This window comes from Bos javanicus, chromosome 1 (assembly GCF_032452875.1).
Source record: "Bos javanicus breed banteng chromosome 1, ARS-OSU_banteng_1.0, whole genome shotgun sequence".
Taxonomy (NCBI): domain Eukaryota; kingdom Metazoa; phylum Chordata; class Mammalia; order Artiodactyla; family Bovidae; genus Bos; species Bos javanicus.
In genome coordinates this window covers 67,384,535-67,408,492 of record NC_083868.1, presented here as the reverse complement: position 1 = coordinate 67,408,492, position 23,958 = coordinate 67,384,535, and the positions used below count along the sequence as shown (strand labels likewise).

At 39.5% G+C, this 23,958-nt stretch overlaps 1 protein-coding gene across 1 annotated transcript in view; it reads right to left on the bottom strand.

Annotated features, from left to right (window-relative positions):
- SLC49A4 (solute carrier family 49 member 4) overlaps positions 1–23,958 on the bottom strand; it is a 101,779-nt gene that overhangs the window by 60,545 nt on the left and 17,276 nt on the right. Inside the window, exon 3 of the mRNA XM_061406854.1 lies at positions 9,364–9,629. Coding sequence (XP_061262838.1) covers positions 9,364–9,629 — 266 coding nt within the window. The remainder of the gene's footprint in view (positions 1–9,363; positions 9,630–23,958) is intronic.

Below are 23,958 nucleotides of genomic sequence, written 5' to 3'. Positions count from 1 at the left end.
CCTTCAATCATTCCCAGCATCAGGGTCTTTTCAAATGAGTCAGCTCTTCGTATTAGGTGGCCAAAGTATTGGAGTGTCAGCCTCAACATCAGTCCTTCCAATGAATATGCAGGACTGATTTCCTTTAGGATGGACTGGTTGGATCTCTTTGCAATCCAAGGGACTCTCAAGAGTCTTCTCCAGCACCACAGTTCAAAAGCACCAATTCTTCAGTGCTCAGCTTTCTTTATAGTCCAACTCTCACATACATACATGACTATTGGAAAAACCATACCTTTGACTAGATGGACCTTTGTTGGTAAAGTAATATCTCTGTTTTTTAATATGCTGTCTAGGTTGGTCATAGCTTTTCCTACAAGGAGCAAGTGTCTTTTAATTTCATGGCTGCAGAGCCCATCTGCAGTGATTTTGGAGCCCCCCAAAATAAAGTCTGTCACTGTTTCCATTGTTTCCCCAACTGTTTACCATGAAGGGATGGGACCAGATGCCATGATCTTAGATTTCGGAATGTTGAGTTTTAAGTCAATTTTTTCACTCTCCTCTTTCACTTTAATCAAGAAGCTCTTTAGTTCTTCTTTACTTTCTGCCGTAAGGGTGGTGTCATCTGTATTATTTGAGGTTATTAATATTTCTTCCAGAAATCTTGATTCCAGCTTCTGCATCATCCGGCCCACCATTTCACATGATGTACTCTCCATATAAATTAAATAAGCAGGGTGACAATAAATAGCCTTGACATACTCCTTTCCTGATTTGGAACCAGTCTGCTGTTCCATGTCCAGTTCTAATTGTTGCTTCTTGACCTGCATACAGATTTCTCAAGAGGCAGGTATGGTGGTCTGGTATTCCCATCTCTTTCAGAATTTTCCAGTTTGTCGGTATCCACACAGTCAAAGGCTTTGGTGTAGTCAACAAAGCAGAAATATATGTTTTTCTGGAACTCTCTTACTTTTTTTATGACCCAGTGGATGTTGCCGATTTAATCTCTGGTTCCTCTGCTTTTTCTAAATCCAGCTTGAACATCTGGAAGTTCACAGTTCATGTACTATTGATGCCTGGCTTGGAGAATTTTGAGCATTACTTTGCTAGTGTGTGAGATGAGTGCAACTGTGCGGTAGTTTGAACGTTCTTTGACATTGCCTTTCTTTGGGATTGGAATGAAAACTGACCTTTTCCAGTCCTGTGGCCACTGCTGAGTTTTCCAAATTTGCTGGCATATTGAGTGCAGCACTTTCACAGCATCATCTTTTAGGATTTGAAATAGCTCAACTGGAATTCCACCACCTCCACTAGCTTTATTTGTAGTGATGCTTCCTAAGGCTCACTTGACTTCACATTCCAGGATGTCTAGCTTTAGGTGAGTGATCATACCATCGTGGTTATCTGGGTCATGAAGACCTTTATTGTATAGTTCTTCTGTGTATTCTCGCCACCTCTTCTTAATATCTTCTGCTTCTGTTAGGTCCATACCATTTCTGTCCTTTATTGTGCCCATCTTTGCATGAAATACTCCCTTGGTATGTCTAATTTTCTTGAAGAGATCACTAGTCTTTCCCATTCTGTTGTTCTCCTCTATTTCTTTGCATTGATCACTGAGGAAGGCTTTCTTTTCTCTTCTTGCTATTCTTTAGAACTCTGCATTCAAATGAGTATATCTTTCTTTTTCTCCTTTGCATTTCATTTCTTCTTTTCACAGCTATTTGTAAGGCCTCCAAAGACAACCATTTTGCCTTTTTGCATTTCTTTTTCTTGGGAATGGTCTTGATCCCTGCCTCCGGTACAATGTCACGAATCTCCGTTCATAGTTCTTCAAGCACTCTGTCTATCATATCTAATCCCTTGAATCTATTTCTCACTTCCACTGTATAATCGTAAGGGATTTGATTTAGGTCATACCTGAATGGTCTGTGGTAGTTTGAGCATTCTTTGGCATTGCCTTTCTTTGGGATTGGAATGAAAACTGACCTTTTCCAGTCCTGTAGCCACTGCCGAGCTTTCCAAATTTGCTGGCATATTGAGTGCAGCACTTTCACAGCATCACCTTTCATGATTTGAAATAGCTCCACTGGAATTCCATCACCTCCACTAGCTTTGTTCATAGTGATGCTTTCTAATGCCCACTCGACTTCACACTCCAGAATGCCTGGCTCTAGGTGAGTGATCACACCATCGTAATTATCTGGGTCACGAAGATCTTTTTTGTACAGTTCTTCTGTGTATTCTCGCCACCTCTTCTTAATATCTTCTGCTTCTGTTAGGTCGATACCATTTCTGTCCTTTTTCGAGCCCATCTTTTCATGAAATGTTCCCTTGGTAACTCTAATTTTCTTGAAGAGATCTCTAGTCTTTCCCATTCTGTTGTTTTCCTCTATTTCTTTGCATTGATCGCTGAGGAAGGCTTTCTTATCTCTCCTTGCTATTCTTTGGAACTCTGCATTCAAATGGGTATATCTTTCCTTTTCTTCTTTGCTTTTCGCTTCTCGTCTTTTCACAGCTATTTGTAAGGTACAAAATTCTCCAAGCCAGGCTTCAGCAATATGTGAACCATGAACTTCCAGATGTTCAAACTGATTTTAGAAAAGGCAGAGGAACCAGAGATCAAATTGCCAACATCCGCTGGATCATGGAAAAAGGAAGAGAGTTCCAGAAAAACATCTCTTTCTGCTTTATTGACTATGCCAAAGCCTTTGACTGTGTGGATCACAACAAACTGTGGAAAATTCTGAAAGAGATGGGAATACCAGATCACCTGATCTGCCTCTTGAGAAACCTATATGCAGGTCAGGAAGCAACAGTTAGAACTGGGCATGGAACAACAGATCGGTTCCAAATAGGAAAAAGAGTACGTCAAGGCTGTATATTGTCACCCTGCTTATTTAACTTCTATGCAGAGTACATCATGAGAAACGCTGGGCTGGAAGAAGCACAAGCTGGAATCAAGATTGCCGGGAGAAATACCAATAACCTCAGATATGCAGATGACACCATCCTTATGGCAGAAAGTGAAGAGGAACTAAAAAGCCTCCTGATGAAAGTGAAAAAGAAGAGTGAAAAAGTTGGCTTAAAGCTCAACATTCAGAAAACTAAGATCATGGCATCTGGTCCCATCACTTCATGGCAAATAGATGGGGAAACAGTGTCAGATTTTATTTTTCTGGGCTCCAAAATCACTGCAGATGGTGACTGCAACCATGAAATTAAAAGACGCTTACTCCTTGGAAGGAAAATTATGACCAACCTAGATAGCATATTCAAAAGCAGAGACATTACTTTACCAACAAAGGTCCGTCTAGTCAAGGCTACGGTTTTTCCAGTGGTCATGTATCAGTATGAGAGTTGGACTGTGAAGAAAGCCGAGCGCCAAAGATTTGATGCTTTTGAACTGTGGTGTTGGAGAAGACTCTTGAGAGTCCCTTGAACTGCAAGGAGATCCAACCAGTCCATCCTAAAGGAGATCGGTCCTGGGTGTTCACTGGAAGGACTGATGCTGAAGCTGGAACTCCAATACTTTGGCCACCTCATGCAAAGTGTTGACTCACTGGAAAAGACCCTGATGCTGGGAGGGATTGGGGGTGGGAGGAGAAGGGGACGACAGAGGATGAGATGGCTGGATGTCATCACTGACTCGATGGACATGAGTTTGAGTGAACTCCGGGAGTTGGTGATGGACAGGGAAGCCTGGGGTGCTGCAATTCATGGGGTAGCAAAGAGTCGGACACGACTGAGTGACTGAACTGAACTGATACCTGAATGGTCTAGTGATTTTCCGTAGTTTCTTCTATTTAGGTCTGAATTGTGCAATAAAGAGTTCATGATCTGAGCCACAGTCAGCTCCCAGTCTTGTTTTTGCTGCCTGTATAGAGCTTCTTCATCTTTGGCTGCAAAGAACATAATCAATCTGATTTTGGTATTGCCCATCTGGTGATGTCCATGTGTAGAGTCTTCTCTTGTGTTGTTGGAAGAAGGTGTTTGATATGATCAGTGCATTGTCTTGGCAAAACTCTGTTTGCGTTTGTCCTGCTTTGTTTTGTACTCCAAAGCCAAATTTTACTCCAGGTATCTCTTGACTTCCTACTTTTGCATTCCAGTCCACTATAAAGAAGAGGACATCTTTTTTGGGTGCTAGTTCTAGAAGGTCTTTAGGACTTCATAGAACCATTCAACTTCAGCTTCTTCAGCATTACTGGTCAGGGCATAGACTTGGATTACTGTGATATTGAATAATTTCCCAGCCCTATGCAATCATTAATCTTCTTTCAATCTCTATGGATTTGAGTACTATGGACATTTCTTACAAATGGAATCTCATAATACGTAGTCTTTTGTGATTGGCTTCTTTTACTTAGCTTATTGTTTTCAAGATTCACCCATGTTGGAGCAGTACTTTATTTTTTTTGCCAAACAGTATTCCATTGAATGGATATATCACATTTTAAAATCCACTTAGTTAACTGACATTTGGATTGTTTCTACTTTGTGACTATAATGAATATAGTTACTATGAATATTTGTGTACAAATCTCTGCATGGATGTATGTTTTCATCTCTTTAGGCATATACCTGGAAATGGAACTGGTGGGTCATATGGTAATCTATGTTTAACATTTTGAGAAACTGCCAAACTATTTCCAAAGTGGTTGTACCCTTTCATATTCCTACCAGCAATGTATGAGGGTTCCAATTTCTCCACTTTCTCAACACTTGTTACTATATTTTCCATTTTATTGATTATAGTCACCCTACTAGGTTGTAAAGTTTATCTCATTACAGTTTTGATTTGCCTTTTCCTAATGACTAATGACAATGAAGATCTTTTCATGTGCTTGTTGGCCATTTGTATATCTTCTTTGGAGAAATGTTTATTTCAAGTCTTTTGCCCATTTGTTAATCAAACTGACTTTTTGTTGCTGGATTCTAACAGTTTTTTAAAATATATTCTGGATACAAGTTCCGTATCAGATATATGATTTATAATTATTTTCTCCCATTCTGTGGGTTGTCTTGTCATTTTGTTGATGGTATCTTTAGAAGGACAAGATTTCAATTTTAACAAAATCCAATTTTTCTATTTTTCTCTTTTGCCATTTGTACTCTCGGTGTCCTTTTAAAAAAGGATTCACCTAACCCAAGTCATGAACACTTATTCCTATGTTTTTTCTAAGAGTTTATAATTTTAGTTCTTACATTTAGGTTTATGATCTATTTTGAGTTAATTTTTATACATGGGGAAAGGAATGGATTCAAATTGATTCTTTTGCATGTGGCTATCCAGTTATTTTTTGGGACTCCAAAATCAGTGCAGATGGTGATTGCAGTCATGAAATTAAAAGACGCTTACTCCTTGGAAGGCAAATTATGACCAACCTAGATAGCATATTCAAAAGCAGAGACGTTACTTTGCCAACGAGGGTCCATCTAGTCAAGGCTATGGTTTTTCCAGTGGTCATGTATGGATGTGAGAGTTGGACTGTGAAGAAAGCTGAGTGCCGAAGAATTGATGCTTTTGAACTGTGATGCTGGAGAAGACTCTTGAGAGTCCTGTGGACTGCAAGGAGATCCAACCAGTCCATTCTAACGGAGATCAGTCCTGGGTGTTCATTGGAAGGACTGATGCTGAAGCTGAAACTCCAATACTTTGGCCACCGCATGCGAAGAGTCGACTCATTGGAAAAAACCCTGATGCTGGGAGGGATTGGGGGTGGGAAGAGAAGGGGACGACAGAGGATGAGATGGCTGGATGTCATCACTGACTCGATGGACATGAGTTTGGGTAAACTCCGGGAGTTGGTGATGGACAGGGAGGCCTGGCGTGCTGCGATTCATGGGGTCGCAAAGAGTCGGACACGACTGAGCGACTGAACTGAACTGAACTGAACTGATCCAGGTATTCCAATATCACTTTTCTTTTCCCTTTGAATTGGCTTGGCACTGTTGTCAAAAGTCAATTGACTATAATAAAAAAGTTGAAAAGTCATTTCACTATAAATGTAATGGTTTATTTTTTGGAATCTCACTTCTGTTCTGTTGATTTATATGTCTGTCATTATACCAGTATCATGCTGTCTTGATCAGTGAAGCTTTGTAGTAAGTTTTGAAACTGGGAATTGTGAATTCTCCAATGTTATTCCATTTCAAGGCTGTTTTGGCTATTCTGAGTCCCTTGCATTTCCATACAAATTTTAGGATGTTTGTCAATTTCTGTAACAAAGGCAGCTAAATATTAATTGAGATTGCATTTAATTTGTAGATACATGTGGGTAGTATTACCATCTTCAATATTAAAACTTCCAAAACATGAACAGGATGTCTTTCCATTTCCTTAGGTCTTCTTTAATTGTTTCCAACAGTGCCTTATAGTCTTCAGAGTGCTGGTTTTATGCTTATTTTGTTAAATTTATTCCTGAATATTTTATTCTTTTTGAGGCTATTGCAAATGCACTGTTTTCCTAATTACATATTTGGACTGTTCATTACAAGTGTATCGAAATAGTTGATTTTTATATATTAATCATGCATCCTAAAACTTTTTTTTTTAGGATGAGCTTGTTCGTTTTTGCTGAATTTGTGTTTTAGATCTATTAGTCTTTTTTAGTAATTTACAAAGCATTTTTATATATTCAAGATCATGGCATTTTCAACAGAGATAGTTTTACTTCCTCCTTTCTGATCTAGACGACTTTTAGTTCTTTTTCTTACTCGGTGATCCTGTTCTCGGGGCGGGGGGGATGCATTTAGTCTTTGACCATTAAATGTGATCTTATCTATGTGTTTTTCATAGATGCCCTAATATTACTAGGTTGAGGGAGTTCCTGTCTATTTCTAATTTGGGGATGTTTTTATCTTGAAAGGGTGCTGGATTTGTCAAATGCTTTTTTTCCCCCCCATCTATTAAGATGATCACATAGCTTTTCTCCTTTATTCTATTAACATATTATATTAATTGGATTTTGAATGTTAAACCAACTTGTATTCCAGGAATACAACCCATTTGGTGGTGGTGTATAATCCTTATTATGTTACTGGACTTGGTTTGCTAGTAGTTTGTTCAGGACCTATGTGCCTATGTGTATTGGTCTACAGCTTACTTATAATGTCTTTGTTTGCAATAATTTTAGTTTAAGAATCATTAATCTTTTAAGGTCATGATTCTAAGCAAACTATTTTTTAATGGAAAGAAGGGTCATGGGACATTACCTCAGGAAAACAAATGGGAAAATATGAAAGCACTGAAGCAATAGCTGGAAGCTTTGAGTAGGGATTTCTGCTTGACAGCCTTGGAATCATTAGCCAGAGGATGTAGAGCATTAACACATGCCCAGTAGTGCCTAAAATCCAGTCATTTAAAAGACACAACTGCCTAAGCTATCAACAAAAAGAAATGATATAACCAAAATAAAGTTCAAAATTTGTTTTACCTACTTTTGGTTTTATTATTCTTACATTTCAGCTTCTTTCTTTAAAAGGAGTGAGTCGTCTACAGGGAGCTTTATTTACCACCACCACCTCTAATTTCACTTTTATCCCCTCCACATCAGATTTCTGAGATATAAGTTCCATCATATAGCTCTCTAGTGTAGAAGTCCCTGGAGTGTGGTCTCTGCCTACAATCTGGTGAACTTCAAACACTTTACCTCTGCTTAGGAGGCTTGTGTGGCCTGACTTACCTCTCTAGCTGCATCTTTCACCACTCTTCAGCTGCTTGATTGTAGCAGGCTCTCCCCTCTTACTGGAGGTTTCTCCTCCATGGTTCTCTCTCTCTAATCTGTTCTTCCTTCTCCCCATTATATTTGGCTAACGCTCTCTCATTCCGTAGGTTCCAAATTAGATTATGTGCCTTCAGGAACTTCTATTCGACCTCCAGAATCTGGTTAGGTGCTTATCCTCTGAGCAATCAAAGCAATTGTAGGTCTTTCATTTTAGCCCCTAGCACCTTGTTTTACAACTGCTTGTTTGTCTATATGCTTTGCGACACTGAGTTCTGTCTGGGCAGGAACTATGTTTACCTCAGTGCCTAGAACACTTAAAGATAGATAGGAGCTCAAAATATATTTGTTAAATTAATGAGCAAATACATGAACTAATACGAAGTTCATCATAATCTCCTCCTTTACCTTTTCAGTCTCATTTTCTGTCACTTGCTACCTACACCCAAACGCATACTCACACTACTCTTGCCATACAAAATTACATGCAGTTCCCTGGACATACTGAGCTCTCATATACCTTGTCTGCCCTTCTATGAGGGACACCTTAACCCACGTGAACATTCAGTGAACACCTGTGAAGTTCTTAGCTTTAATTATCACATTCCTAGTGAAGTCTTCCCTGACTCTTCAACTTCTCTCCAAAGCCAGGTCAGTTAGGCTTCCCAAGCTCTGTATATCCTTATTTGTATTGTAATGATCTCATCAGTCATCTTGTCAATTCCCAGTGCTTACCATGGTGTTTGGTACATAGTGAAACACTTACAAAAAGTGTTCTGAATACAGAAAGAAATAATGAACAGGTCTACGGGGAGAGGCAATATACTTAAGATTTAAGAGTGGACTAGGGCTTGAGTCTAAAATAAAGAGAAAGGACCTAGAAAATGTTTTGAAAAGGTCAACATCCCTTATTAATAGAATAAACATACAGAGAGTAGGAAATGAAAATCATGGGTGATCTACATTTATGAAGTTAGAGAACATGGCCAACAACAGGAAACTACAGGGAGAAAATGGACTTAACACCTACAGATAGAGGCTTAACAAATATGTATCATAGATTGTTATGTTCAGTTTTTTACACGATATCTAGAAAAGACACTAGACAAGGCGTTATACAGTTCTTAACTGTAAACGGATGGGAAGAGTAAAGTTAAGAAATAACCTTTCATGTAGCAATAATACATTTTAAACTTACTACACTTCCTAGAAAGGGTAAGTTTTAAATAGGCATCTCCATACTATATGAAAGGGAAGCACACATATGAATATGTATGGATTAGTTGGAAATGGCACCCCACTCCAGTACTCTTGCCTGAAAAATCCCATGGATGGAGGAGCCTGGTGGGCTGTAGTCCATGGGGTCACTAAGAGTCAGATATGACTGAGCGACTTCACTTTCACTTTTCAGTTTCATGTGCTGGAGAAGGAAATGGCAACCCACTCCAGTGTTCTTGCCTGGAGAATCCCAGAGATGGGGGAGCCTGGTGGGCTTCCATCTATGGGGTCGCACAGAGTCGGACACGACTGAAGCGACTTAGCAGCAGCAGTGGCAGCAGTCCTCTATTTTATAAGAAGTGATCTGGTATACAAAAAGTAGAGTGAAAATGCCAGGGATAAAAGACAAAATATAACAGGAAGAAAATAAGCTTTAAAATACCTGCATATAATACAGTCTCTATGAGATCTTTAATGTGGGTCCTGCTATTCTCTGAAGCAAGAAGAGGTGCTGTCCCATTGGGAGCTGGGACGACAAGCGGTCCAACTAAAAATGCACAAGCTCCCCCGAGGTAGCTGAGCATCGACGCGATAGCTGTGGCAGTGGCCCGCTCGTCTGCAGAGAACCATGTTGTGGACAGGAATGGAGCTGCGTTCATTACAGTTGGACCTGCCAATCCATTTAACAGCTGTCCTCCATGGATTAGTCTGGAATCAAACAAATTAAAAGGCTGTGAGGCAGCTAAAATAGGCATCTTCTAGACAAAAAGAAGTTAGCCAACAGTGTTTACTACAGCAATAAGAATACATATCTATAAAGAACAAGAGACACCCGAAAGGTAAAGTATGGTGACTCTCTGCGAGGGAAATCAAATACACCAATCTGATTCTCCAGGCAAGAATACTGGAGTGGGTTGCCATTTCCTCCTCCAAGGGATCTTTCTGGCCCAGAAATGGAACCTGTATCTTTTACGTCTTCTGCACTGGCAAGCAGGTTCTTTACCACTAGCGCCACCTGGAAAGCCACAAACACACCAACAACTGCATATAACCCTAATACACTGATGGTCACCCCTTTGTCATTTCACAGATGCTTACTGAAGCCTGTGATCTGTGCCATGTACCAAAGTAAATACTTTCAGTAACCTTGTTTTACTTATTATCACAACATAATGTGCAAGATATTATCATCTCCATTTACTGAAATGTGAAAGCTTTGGCTTGGAAACATAAAAAAACTTGCCCAAGTGCTAACAGGCAAAGCTAAGATTCAGACCTAGGTCTGACTCCCAATTCCATATCCTCTGAGACTGCCACTTATAGAAACCTAGGAAGTGCCTCCAGCCCTACAAATAACACAAATGAGCTCAACATTTCACGTCTACTCTCTGCAGGATAACGGAAATACAAAAAAAGGAAAAATAAACATTAAAGAATCTTCTAATGGAAGAGGAACTGGTCAAGGAATCAGAGGATTTGGTCTGCACCTGACTACTTTAATGCTCCTGGGTAATATGTCTTTGTGGGATTCCATTCCTTCTCCCATAAAATGAAGAGATTAGTTTAATTTCAGTCTGCATGCCGTGAGTATTTGTTAGGTGAAGGTACTATAATTACAGATCCCTAGGTCCTTTCCAGTCTCAGACTTTAATTGCAAGGCTTAGTGAAGAGTAGTTCCTTGCTTCCATTTCATTTGTTCTTGAGCTCACCCTTCCTCATTACCATATTCTGTTCAGCGCTCTGTCCTGTTCCCTGATGAACACGGAACCTGAAAACCCTTTTCCCACATTTCTTTTTCCACCCCCACCACAAACATTCACATTCAAAAGTAGCTTTGAAGGAGAAAAGAAGTCATAAGTTCAAAAAGCACAGACCAAAAAAGGGAAGTGAGTCAACCTCTTCTGCTTTGGAGGTAAAGGAAATGAAAGGAACAGTATACATGTCATATATATGATACTACTTTTTCTTTCTGCTCCTTTTGCTTTTTAACCACCATGTAGGTGTCAGATCTTCCTTTTAACAAGTACCACCTTGATAAAAGTTTTTTGAATGTAGAAGGGAAAATAAACAGGCATGTGGGTAAAAGTAGGGCTCTTAATGTAGAAGCATAAGTGAGTGGGAAGTAGAATATGTGAATTACGTCTGCTCAAACCTTTGTACGTGTTGGAAAAGTTATTTGAAGGCAAAATAGCTTCCAGAATCATTAATATTACTAAATTTAGGGAACCAAAGACATTTAAAAATATGTTCATGTAAGGGGAACTATTTTCTAAATGACAAACACAATTAAACTGTTTATAAACCAAATACCTCCTCCAAATGCCAGAGGATCCTCAGCTGTCACACAGCAATTTCATCATAGAAATATTCTTGAAACACTGTCATTAAGTGGTTTTAATCATGACTCCCTTAATCATGACTCGTGACGGTACAACAGTCAAACAATGCATGATGGCTCATAATGGCAGCTACTGTGATATTTAACACCTTTAATGAGGTGTTCCTGAAAGACTCATCCCATCTAGAAGGAGAAGCATTGGAATGAGCAAGTCTTATTATGCCTAAATATGTTAAGAGTGGAAGGAGAACATGGAAAGATATCGAAAAAAAAAAAAAAAACACTTGCCTGGTGACCCCAACTCAGGGGAACCAGGCTCAGTCCCTGGTCGGGGAACTAGATCCCACATGCCACAGCCAGGAGTTCACAGGCCGCAACTCAAGATCCTGTGTGCCAGAACTAAGACCCAGTGCAGCCAAACAAATAAAGAAATATTTTTTAAAAACCACTTGATAAAACAGAATGCATCCTGAAAATTAAGGTGTAAAACTCAAATAATTGCCATGGCTCAGCTTTTGCTACCTCTCAGTGGAATCATGAAAAGATTATTTTCCAAGCAGCAAATGTACGTGTCATAGAACATGTGAGCTTGAGATAATATGAGGACCATCCTAGTCCAGTTTACTCAATGCACAGATCTGGATATTTCTAACACAGGTATACTTGCTAAAGTCGTATGGTACTAAGGACAATTCAGATGGCATATAAGTCTAAAAGGTCACCAAACTTGGGATTGCTGGGGTCTTTGTGCATCTACAACATGGATTATCAAGTGAAAAATTACAGTGAAAAACATGCTGATTTGGTGTTTAAAAATTATTCTAATTTAAATAATTGTGTGCTTTTTTGTGTGTTGTTTTTTGTGTGATTTTTTTCATTAAAAGTCATCATACATAAATGCACTCCTCATAAATGAGTTCAGTAGGAGAACTGGAACCTACAGGATTGGGGGTTATCCTCTGAATTCATGGGAAATCTGGCAGGGAAATCCAGTCCCTGCTCTTCCCAGCATATTTAAATCTTCCAGAACTTAGTTCTCTTCCTTCCTGAATTTGTATCCTACAACCCCTCAGGACTTGTCACTTACTAATTGGTTATAAGCACTGCCATCTGGTGACCACGGCACAACACCAATCTGTAATGTAAAGATTTTCATGTTTGTCTGACATAGGTTTCTGTCACCTACCATTAATTTACCCTATTTTAAGAAGTTAATTTGTTTGTAAAAATATATTTAGAAATAAAATTGTTACATATATATATACATACACACACATATATATAGTTTTTCCATTTAATAGTAATGCAAAATTAGAGGTATGTTTTTTCCTGAAAAAGTGCTGACCCTAAGACATAATAAAATCATACAAAACATTACCATAAATTCTTTAAAAATGACAATTAAGAAGAGGAAATAATTATAAATTCTTCAATACAAACTGTGTGTTGTTTAATTCATTCAACCAACATGTACTGAGTATTCATTGTGTATTGGGTAGGGACTGTGATAGCAATAGGTGGATGGGAATTTAAAATTAAAGTTAAAACTCTTTAAGTAGAGTAGCTGAAGTCACTTACCAGCACTATATCAGGAATATAAAGAAAAATAAGGCAATAACTAGTAAGCTTGTCAGGCCTGTGACGAGAATAAGGCAAGTGGTCCGCCTTCCTTGTCCTCTGACCTCTGACTCTGGTCTACAACACAGGAGCTTCATAATATTCGCACATGGACCTGAAGGTCCAATCCCATCCAAGCTCCATCTATCCTCTTCCAAACAGCTGCCCCTTAGCTACCCTTTGGGCCCAGGGAGCACACCCAGGGATGCAGTTCATCCTCAGAAGAACAGACCTGGGAAAGAGGCAGTGCAGGGACTGCTGGGGTCTTGTGTAGCTAGAAAGTGGTGAGGGGCAGGGTAGACACGCCTCTTTGGCCCTACAGACTCCTCACCACATAGGGAATGGCAAAGCTGAAGGAAATCCAGAGTAGAATCCCCTCAGGCATGGAGTCTAGGGCAAGGGTTTGCTGGCACTGGCAACAACAGTGGGTACAGAAAAGGGATGGTTCGGAGGGCTGTTGAGGTGGTACAATAGGTATGGTTACGTGAATGACTAGATGTGGGGGGTGACATTCATAATTCTGTAAAAATGTCCAGTAAGTGCTTGACTACAGGTCACAGGCTAAGGAAAGAGGTCTGAGATGAGACATATGATGGGGTTGAGGAAGAAACTCTGGAGAACCATCACTTTTAAACAGTCAGAGGAAGAGGAGTCTAGAAAGACGATTGAGAAGGAGCAATTACAGAGGTAGAAAAAAAATGAAAAGCAAGAAAGGCTGGTGTCATGGTAACTAAGAAAAGGGTTTAAAAAAGTGGAAAGTGAGGGGCCAATAGTTTTAAATCAAACAGAAAGAGGGTTTAACTGAAACATAAGCTCCTCGGTAACAAGGAGGTCTTCCATGATCTGAGCAGAGGCAGTTTCAGCAGACTGTTGAGGATGGAAGTCAGACGTGTAAGAAAATGGAAATTTACATTTAGACTCTTCATTACAGTTGTTAAAAACAGATGCCAGAACAAGAATTAGGTACATAAGCTTAACAGTGTGAAAAGGAAAAACACGCAGCTCAAATGAACAGTCTGAACAGAAAAGTCTCTCTGCCTTCATGTGCTGAGAGAGAAATGCAACTTGTGATTGTCCTAAAGCTTTCAAGGCACTCCTGAAAGAAGATGGCTTTCAGAAACTTGTAACTATTGATCTGAGTTGGGTGTTAAAAAAAACACAGAAAAACAAAAGAGGTGTTATCCACAATTTTCTGTTAAGTAAAGTAGATATCATAACTTAATGTTAATTTTTCTGGATCACCACTATGTGCTTTAGTTTTGTTTTGCAGTTATCAGCTAAGTTCCTTGTGGGTCAGGACTCTGGTTTCTAAACTCCCCAGAGTGAGAAGAGAGTGGGGATGCTCTCTAGGATCCAAGAACAGGGAACTGGGATCACGCGGTTCAAACCTCACAAGGTTCCACCACATACATCACATCAGTTCCACTTTTAGGTTTTAAAAAGCTTATAGTCAGCAAAACAAAAAACAAAATTTCCCCCAAATTTGGGAAACAAAACTTTTGGAAAAAGACACTGAGGGCGGTAAGAGCAAGGTCAAGGCTTTAGCACTGTCTCAAGTGTCGTGCACCACAGGAGGGCAGGCAGAAATTAGCAGTACGAGGACGTAGTTTTGTCTCCTGGGCAATAAGCTCGGGAGCATAAGGGAGCTTCTGAAGGAAGCGGACTGGTTAATTCGAGGGGTCTAACCCTGGCTTCCTCACCTGAAACTCTGCGCCTGATGAAGATGGGCAGTCATACATTGGTTAGGAGGCTGCAGGTGTCCTGACCTCTGCAGCTCAAGCTGTGACAGTCGTGCAAGGCTTTCCTTCATCCCAGTCTCCTCTCACTGGTCCCTTAATTCACTCCCTCTCATCTCTCCCCCTAGCCCACCGAACTTCCTTTTCTTCCCTTCTTTCTCAGGTCTTTTTTCTTGTCAATTTTGTTCTCTTTACCTAGCTTCTGCCTACTTGAGGCCTAGTTTGTGCCTTCCCCACAGGCCAGGTGGAAAACAGGGGAATTTCCTAGTGGGCTGAGAAGATTAGATCAGAGCTTTGGGAGTTTCTCCAGCACTGGTAGAATCGGGTGGTAAAGGCTAGGAAGTGGGCTAGCAGTCCAGCAGCGTCAGTACTGCTGAGCCTGGGGACCCCTGCCATGGCTGGGCTGTTTGCCTTGGTCCTGTGCACATCAAACACTGCTCCTGTTGTGGAGAGGCTGGGGCTCAGAGGGACATGCTGTAGCATTTATGCACAGCTGTATTCCTTTTCATATGATTCAATATACTATAGCTTTTCAAAGAAATGCCAACAGCTAAAGTTCAAACTGAAGACCTCTAAGTTAACGTTTTCTCACAAACTCGACATTTTAGCTTGTATGTAATGATATTTTGCATCCCAATCTTCTGCTTTCTGACATTCTGGAACAAATACCTAGGATTCTTAAATTATTTTCTACTTAGAATAATATGATGTTTCAGAATTAGAATTTTTATAGTTGGAAGAGACTTCAAACCTCAGCAAGATAACCTATCCCCTTCATTTTATAAAAAAAAACCCTGAGTTCCAGAAAAGCTAATAATATATTTTAAATCACACTTATTTTATAACTTATTTATAACATTCTTTCTCCAGAAAGTATTAGTGGGGGGAGTTCCAAAGTCATACTAGCTAATGGTTAAGACAAGACCAGAAATCAAAATTAAACCTGATTTCATCAGTCCACGAATCTTTCTACTCTTCCACATGGCCTCATTCTGAAGGTTCTCTGTAACTAACAGTGATGATAAAAATCATTGATTATTGAAATAACCCAAGGTTCTCAGATCTAAAGGCATGCTGCTGCTGCTGCTGCTAAGTCACTTCAGTCGTGTCCGACTCTGTGCGACCCCAGAGACGGCAGCCCACCAGGCTCCCCCGTCCCTGGGATTCTCCAGGCAAGAACACTGGAGTGGGTTGCCATTTCCTTCTCCAATGCATGAAAGTAAAAAGTGAAAGTGAAGTCGCTTAGTCGTGTCTGACTCTAGCGACCCCATGGACTGCAGCCTACCAGGCTCCTCCGTCCATGGGATTTTCCAGGCAAAAGTACTGGAGTGGGGTGCCATTGCCTTCTCCGAAAGGCATGCAGTAGCTAGCATATTTTTATTATGTGCAGAGAATCATAACTAGCACTGGGGATAACATTAAAGAGTCAACATTTTAGAAACTGAGCAGCTATTTCCTTACCGTTAAGTCCAGTACTCTTAACTTAAATTCAATGCATTTTTATGATTTAGAATCCATAAAAATACTCATCTCTAACACTTAACATGCCAGTGGTTCAGAAGCTTTCTCTCAACTTCCAATTCTTAATCATCTTTCATGAGAATAAACTCTTGTGTTAAAGAATTTCCTGGATATTGACAATGGTTCAAAGTGCTAGTAATAGCTTTCCTTTATTAGTGTAAGAAGATAATAAAAAAGGTCAGAGATGTTATGAATTAATTACAGGAAAAAGAAAGGAAGGGAGAAACAGAGTGAAATGGTGAAAAAGAATGGGCTTTCTTAAGGTTTTTACCATAGCCTCAGTTTCTTTTACGAAAATCTATTTCCCTTTTGTACCCTTTAGTAATTTTGGCCAGTTATGAGTCAATTAAAAGTATCTACTGCACATCTACTATGGTCAAGGCATCTTCAGATAGACATTAAAGGTAATATAAAAATAAATACTAAAGTCTTGGCCCTAAAGAAGCTTATAATAATAACTTCTCACGAACAGTTATAGAAAGTTCATAAAAACACATGATAAAAAAGAATATTGGTTAGATATCAAAAGACAGCTTCTAGCCTTAGCTAAATTTATTAACTGTATAATCTTTGGTGAACCACTTACTCTCTTTCTATTTCAATTTCCCAAAAGGTACTTTATTTCACAGGATTATTATTAAGGCCAAATACGATAATCTCTCAGCAAGGCATGGGGGAAAAACGGACTTAGCCCTGGTCTGAGAGACCTACTACTTCCCCCTACTTGGGCTCATAACATTTTCCTTGTCTCATAACTTTTATTTTATTCTCTTAGTTTAAAAGTATACTAAATAAGTGTATAGAGAAGAAAAGAATCCATATGTTCAATAATTCAGTAACTCACATAATTACTACTAATCTTGATTTTTCAGTCTTTTTTTTTCCTTTTTTAAATGCATCTCCCACTTAAGACTTAGGCACAGGTAATCATAGATATTATATTGAAAATACAGTTTTATGTACTAAATCATTTTAACTTTATACTCTACATAAGCATTTTTTCATTTCATTCTTTACAATCATAATTGTTAATGGCTCCATTGATAGTGTATCATACAGATGTACGAAAACTCACTTGACATTTTCCTAATGTTTGTTACTTATTTGCTAATATTAATAGTGCAGTTGTGATCATCTCTGTATGAAAATATTTGCCATTTCCAAATTGTTTCCTTAGGCTCAACAGGTTGGAGGGTATGAAGATTTTCTTGTTGTTTAGTCGCTAAGTTGTGTCCAACTCTTTTGCAACCCTATGGACTGTAGCTCACCAGGCTCCTCTGTCCATGGAATTTTCCAGGCAAGAATTCTGGAGTGGGTGGCCATTCCCTTCTCCAGGGGATCTTCCCGACCCAGGGATTGAAACTGTCTCCTACACTGGCAGAGGGATTCTTCAGAGCCAACAGGGAAGCCCCTTATGAAATATACTCCAAAGTTGTATTTCAGGAGAGTCTGAAGTAATTTACATTCCCATCAACAGTGGTCAGCAGTGTCTGTCCCACCAGCACCGAGTACCCATATTTTAAAAATATGCACATAAAAATAAAAATATATTTTTTCAATTTTAATAGAAAAATAAACAATACCCACACACACAAATTTGGTGTGTTAGTCTTCTATTGATGTTTTAACAAATTACCACAAATTTAGTGGCTTTAAGACAAGACTCATTTATTCTCTTACAGTTCTGTAAATCAGGAGTCCAACAGGGGTCTCACTGAGCTAAAGTCAAAGTGTGGCATGGCTGTGTTCCCTTCTGGAGGCTCTGGAGAAGAATTTGCTTCCTTGCCTCTATCTTGCCGGCTTTCCTTGGTTCCTGGCCCCCTTCCTGTATCTTCAAAGCCAGCAACAGGGATTTGAGTTCTTTTCACATTGCATCTCTCTGACATCCTCTTCTATCTCTTATTTAAGGGCTTTTATGATTACACTGGGCACACCTGGATAACCCAGGATACTCTTCCTATTTTAGGGTCAGATGATTACCAAACCTAATCCCATCTATAATTGAAGCTCTCCTTTGCCATGTAACAGAATACATTCACAGGTTCTGGGTATTAGAAGGTGGACATCTTTGGGGGATGGGGTCATTATTCTGCCTACCACACTTGGTAAGGCCAAAAGGCAACTCCTTATTTTAATCTGTATTTCTTTTTTGACTACTGTTCTTTTTTTCCATTGGTATACTACAATTTTTCTTATTTTGAATGAGTGCTTAATATATTTATATATATTTATTTACCTGTTCTTGCCTTTATTTTGACAAATATTTTTCCTTTTGGCCAATTCTGTTTTAAGCTTAACAATCTGTACATTTAATTTTTTTATGGTGGATAAACGTATGCTTTATTTGAACAAACATAAAAGAGAGCTCCTAGCACATTTCAGCAACACAAAGTTGGGCAATCCAACAAAACATTAATACAGTTGGCCCTGTCTATTCACAAGTTCTACATGCCAGATATGGAAGGCAGGCTGTTCTATACCATTTTATATAAGAGACTTGAGCATTTACACTTAATAATTTATAAATGGCCACATCTATCAATTTTTCTCTTTATAATTTTCCTCTGTTTTTCATACTTTAGAAAAAAAATTTCTATGTAGAGATCAGATAAATATTCCTATATGTTGTTTTTCAATTAAATATTTAACCATTTAGTTCATCTGAATTTATTTTGGTGCATGGTATGAAATGAGGATCTAATATGATCTTTTTCTCCTAAATAGACAGCCAGATTGCCTGTGGTAGAGACAATAAACTATGTCTAATTTCCTTTTAGGTACAGAACACCCCAAGTTTGTGCTAGGGTAAGTTACAGTCTGCATTTCCAAGCTCCCCTTGCAGCGAGGTGGGGCCTTATTACCAAGTCTGGGCCAATGTGATGAGAGTAGGAGGATTTCAAGGTCACTCCCATGAGAACAAAATGCTCTCCCTGGTCCCCCTCTCCGTCTTCATATAGGATGAAATGTGACTACAGTGCTGATGCATTGCTCTGGACTGTCCTGCTAAGGTCATCTCCCTAGGGGAGCAACAAGATAAAGGAACTTAGGTCCCTTTGTAGGACAGAGCTGCCTATGCCTAGGCCTCCCTGCCAACTCTGGACTATCACATTAGAAAGAAATACTATCTTGTTTGACTTACTATATTTTGAGACACCTCATTATAACAGCTTAACTGTTCCTTGATTGAGAAATTAGCTGCAGAATAGGATTTTGCATTTGGAAAGGCATAACATATTTGGCACTGGCTTAGTGGTTAGGCTGCAGGCCGAAAAGGCAGGTGATTTGTGAGATACAGCAAAACCACTGCTTGTGATTACCTAGAACTGGGTGAAAAATATCAGAAGACTACTCTGTTTCCCACCTCTTGCTGATTTTAGGATGGCACTACAAGAGAGGCGGAGGCAAACAAGTGTTGGCTGGTTTGCCAGCATAGACAGAAGGGACAAGAGCTCTGCTAAGACAGTTTCTCTTTGCCCAAGGCCTGCTATCCAAATTTAATGAGAATCTAGGAATTTGAAGCCTCAGGTTACTTCTGTATCTTTAAATGGCAGGAAATAATGTCTTTCAGAGCCTGTCTAGCAGCAAAGATCGAATTAAAGGTGTTATTTTCCAACCCAGGCCTAACTTTTTACAGACGGCATCCACGTAGCCACCATGAAATTGAGGGGAAAGGGATAAGCTGAGCACAAAAGGCGTATAGGAAAGGAGATTCAGCAGGAGTAAGAACCATAGCCTTAAGTAAAAATCTTTGGGTGTGGCTACATTTACATGAACCTACTGGATATAAGTAGCTGTTGCTGCTGCTAAGTCGCTTCAGTCGTGTCCGACTCTGTGAGACCCCACGGACTACAGCCCACCAGGCTCCTCCATCCATGGGATTTTCCAGACAAGAGTACTGGAGTGGGGTGCCATTGCCTTCTCTGGGATATAAGTAAAGAAGAAGCCTACTAAGTGTTTGAGGGAAGTGTGTCACCAAAGACACCACAAAATGGTTCTACCAAACTTAAAGATTGCTTGATTCCTAAAGCAATCCTGAGGTCCCCAAATCAACATCAGCAAACACAAAAGACACAGCCCCTAAGAATGGCATATGTTGCAACTGCAGGTGTATTCTCTAAGAACAATGGACCCAAAAAGAGCCTCCCCAAGCTCAAAGCCAAAAATCACAGAGAACAATCAAAGGAGTTACTCCCAGAGAACCATGAAGACCTGATAGAAGCCAGAGATTCTAGTTTTCAGGCTAGATGCAGCGACTGGACAGAACTGTGGATTTCTCCTTTGAGGAAGGACGAACATGTTTTCTGTATAGGCAGAGGGGGCACATGAAGACATTAGATAGCAGAGACTATTAACTGTCTTTTTACATCCATTTCCCCTTTCTTTCGTTATAGTAGCCATGCATTTGTAGTTGTTGTTGTTGCTATTATTTCCTAAATTAATTTACAAACCAACTTTGTTACATGGGACATAGGACAAATCCTCCCACTTCTACAAAAAGAAACCAAATATGACATTCCATGGGGAAAATGAGGCTTCCATAATCTTCAACAGGATGTACTTGCTTCTGGCTAAGATTTCCTACCCAGAAGAGCACTGCTTAATTGAGTGCTTTGTACCACTATCTCTGTTTACACTGTGATCAGTTCAGTTCAGTCACTCAGTCATGTCCGACTCTTTGTGACTCTATGGACTGCAGCACACCAGACCTCCTTGTTCATCACCATCTCCTAGAGTTTACTCAAACTCTTGTCTATTCAGTCCATGATGCCATTGAACCATCTCATCCTCTGTCGTCCCCTTCTCCTCCTACCTTCAATGTTTCCCAGCATCAGGGTCTTTTCAAATGAGTCAGTTCTTCACATCAGGTGGCCTAAGTATTGATGTTTCAGCTTCAACATCAGTCCTTCCAATGGATATTCAGGACTGATATCCTTTAGGATTGACTGGTTGGATCTCCTTGCAGTCCAAGAGACTCTCAAGTCTTCTCCAACACCACAGTTCAAAAGCATCAATTCTTCAGTGCTCAGCTTTCTTTATAGTCCAACATCCATACATGACTACTGGGAAAACGGTAGCCTTAACTAGATGGACCTTTGTTGGCAAAGTAATGTCTTTGATTTTTAATATGCTGTCTAGGTTGGTCATAACTTTTCTTCCAAGGAGTAAGCATCTTTTTACCATGGCTGCAATCACCATCTGCAGTGATTTTGGAGCCCCCTCAAAATAAAGTCTGCCACTGTTTTCACTGTTTCTCCATCTATTTGCCATGAAGTGATAGGACTGGATGCCATGATTCTTGTCTTCTGAATGTTGAGCTTTAAGCCAACTTTTTCACTCTCCTCTTTCACTTTCATCAAGAGGCTCTTTAGTTCTTCTTCACTTTCTGCCATAAGGGTGGTGTCATCTGCATATCTGAGGTTATTGATATTTCTCCTAGCAATCTTGATTCCAGCCTGTGCTTCCTCCAGCCCAGTGTTTCTCATGACGTACTCTGCATATAAGTTAAATAAGCAGGGTGACAATATACAGCCTTGACGTACTCCTTTTCCTATTTGGAACCAGTCTGTTGTTCCATGTCCAGTTCTAACTGTTGCTTTCTGACCTGCATACAGATTTCTCAAGAGGCAGGTCAGGTGGTCTGGTATTCCCATCTCTTTAAGAATTTTCCATAGTTTATTGTGATCCACACAGTCAAAGGCTCTGGCACAGTCAATAAAGCAGAAATGGATTTTTTTCTGGAACTTTCTTGCTTTTTCGATGATCGAACGAATGTTGGCAATTTGATCTCTGGTTCCTCTGCCTCTTCTAAAACCAGCTTGAACATCTGGAAGTTCATCGTTCATGTATTATTGAAGCCTGGCTTGGAGAATTTTGAGCATTACTTTACTAGTGTGTGCTGCTGCTGCTGCTAAGTCGCTTCAGTCGTGTCCAACTCTGTGAGACCCAATAGACAGCAGCCCACCAGGCTTCCCCGTCCCTGGGATTCTCCAGGCAAGAATACTGGAGTGGGTTGCCATTTACTTCTCCAATGCATGAAAGTGGAAAATGAAAGTGAAGTCACTCAGTCATGTCTGACTCTTAGCGACCCCATGGACTGCAGCCTACCAGGCTCCTCCATCCATGGGATTTTCCAGGCAAGAGTACTGGAGTGGGGTGCCATTGCCTTCTTCAACTAGCATGTGAGATGAGTGCAACTGTGCGGTAGTTTGAGCATTCTTTGGCATTGCCTTTCTTAGGGATTGGAATGAAAACTGACCTTTTCCAGTCCTGTGATAGCTGTATCTTTTTTTTTTTTTTCTTTAGCATCCTTGCATTTTAACTGGGGGCATGGCTGCTGAGCTACATGTCTAGCTCCTCTTGCAGACAGGTGTGGCCATATGACTAAGTCTGTACCAGTGGGGTGTGATTAGAATTGATACATACAGCTTCCTGGTCAACACCTAAAGACGTAGTCACTTGCCCTGGACGTCCTGTTTTTCCTTCCTGTGGACTGGAATGAAAGCATGATAATGAGTCAGCTTTGACCACCTGGACAGGAATATTACCACAGGGGATGTTAGAACAACAGAAAAGGAACTTGAGTCCCTGGAACAGAGCTGCCTACCTGGTCTGGGGCAGCCCATTATCTTTCAGACTGTTCTTTGGGAGAAAAATAAATTTATTTATTGAACTTGTGTATTTTTTACCTTTTTACACAGCTTAGCCTATCCTTTACAAATAAATAGACTGTCAATAAAAGTTGACTCCCAAGTTTTGATTTAAATAATGAAATCTAGGAACCAACATTTGTTAAGTATATGTATTATGTCCATTTTCTTTCATAAGTGCTTATACTTTTAATATTATTTTATGTTAGATATATTTACAACACATATTTTTGCTAGTTTGTATTTTAATTTTACAACTTATCTTAGAAGCATGAGGGTTCAGAGTTTATATAGTCAAATCTACACATCTTTCCCTTGTGATTTATTTCATTGTTTTCACACTCAGAAAAGCAGTCTCTTATCTTTCTTTCTCTTATTCTCATTATTGAAGATCTGATGTGATCATTTTAGATTCTCTTAGTGTTTTCACTCCAAAACGTAAGATTAGCACAAGGTAAAGATATTCTCAAGCAGAGTTAAGAGTATAAAATAAAAAGTAACTCTCCTTTCCACCGCAGACTTTTAGGTTCCCAGGCTTCCTCCTCAGAAACAACCAACAGTAATGGTTTCTTTCAGCAACAGTCCTGGACAAATACATCCCTCCCACTTTTTTTCTAAGTAGGAATATATTAAACATAATATTATAACTTTGTCTTTTCTCAAACTCAACAATATATCTTGGAGATATTTCCAAATCAGCACTTAACAGAACTTTTACTCCCTTTTCACAGCTACGTACTATTTCACTGTATACTTCATCATCACTACCCCTCTGCTGAAGATATTTGGGTTGTAAACAGCCTTTTGCTATTACAAGCAAAACCACACAAACATGACTGTCCTTCCAAAATGATATAGCTTTATATGTGGGCTAATTTTCTAGAAGGACAACTATTGGGTTAAAGGACATGTACATTTTTAATTTAATAAATACTATAAAAATGCCCTCTAAATAGAATTCTCCAAATTACTTGTAACACCTATTTTTTCCCCTATACCTCAGGCAACACAGCACATTATCATACTTTTTCATCTTTGCCAATAATCAGACATACAATTGCTTTTTCAATTTTCTTTAATTATGATGAAGTTGTTGAGTATCTTTTCTTAAGATTTGTATTTCAATTTCTGTAATTACCTGCTCATATCTATCACTCATTTTCCTACTGACTTGCTAT